Here is a 917-nt window from a genome sequence, read left to right on the forward strand (position 1 = left end):
AAGCTCTGACATGTCCCACCCAGCGGGGCGAGTGCGCTATCCTCTCCTGGAAGGGGTGGATGCTGACGTGCTGTACCGGCGGGCCGTGCTCATTCAGAGGTACGGCCCAGGGATGCACCGTCCTCCCAGTGCGCCTGCACCCCAAGAACCATGCCTTGGCCTCTAGCAGGGGGTTGCACATGTCTTGCCTGAAGTCTGCCAGCTCCTTTCCTGTGTGTAGCAGGGACTTTGGGTTGCTGCTGCCCATCCAAATGTGGCTGCTTCCAGTATCTGGGGAATGTCTTGGCAGCATGGGGCAAGGAGGACCTGCATCACGTGAAGTCCCCCACCTTGCTGCCTGCAGGGCAGCCCCAGGCTGAGTTCAGCACTGGTCCCACAGAGATTCAGCTGCAGTGCTGCGGCATGTACCAGGCTGCCCTCCTTCGCAGCTTTTTCTCGTGTTGCTGGTTGGGTGTTTCCCTCAGTGTGGTGATGGAGAAGAGCCATGTGCAGGGAGCATGGTGAAACACCATGGGTGTGTTGGGCTCCACCAACCCCCTCGCATCCTCACTCTGCTCCTTTCCGGTCTCCAGGTTTGTGCAGCTCCTGGACAGTGTCCTGCATTACCTGATTCCCTGCTCTGAGGACGGCATCGGCACCTTCAATGCACTCAGGGTGAGTGTTTGCTGGGTTCTTCTGGGCTGGTGCCAGTAGGAGCATCTCATCATGAGTTCAGCTGGTTTTGCCATGATGTGTGGTGTGTGTCCCCTTGATCCGGTGGGGACAGACTAGACCAGAGGTCATGCTAACAGCTGCCATGCTTGGTATTGCCGGTGAGATGGAGGAGCTTGAGCCATATCAGGGGCTGTGCTTGGGAAGGGTGAAAGAGTGCATGTCATGGCAGGATCGGGCCTCTAACCATCCCTCCTCATCCCTTG

General features: G+C 58.2%; 1 protein-coding gene across 1 annotated transcript in view; it reads left to right on the forward strand.

Moving 5' to 3' along the window:
* Positions 1-917, forward strand: part of LOC104281484 (E3 ubiquitin-protein ligase HECTD3-like) — a gene marked incomplete at its 5' end in the record, with an annotated part of 7316 nt that overhangs the window by 2919 nt on the left and 3480 nt on the right. Inside the window, 2 exons of the mRNA XM_009879492.1 lie at positions 33-99; positions 573-691. Of these exons, the coding sequence (XP_009877794.1) occupies positions 33-99; positions 573-691 (186 nt within the window). The remainder of the gene's footprint in view (positions 1-32; positions 100-572; positions 692-917) is intronic.

The sequence above is a fragment of the Apaloderma vittatum genome, unplaced genomic scaffold (genome assembly GCF_000703405.1).
Source record: "Apaloderma vittatum isolate BGI_N311 unplaced genomic scaffold, ASM70340v1 scaffold24092, whole genome shotgun sequence".
Taxonomy (NCBI): Eukaryota; Metazoa; Chordata; class Aves; order Trogoniformes; family Trogonidae; genus Apaloderma; species Apaloderma vittatum.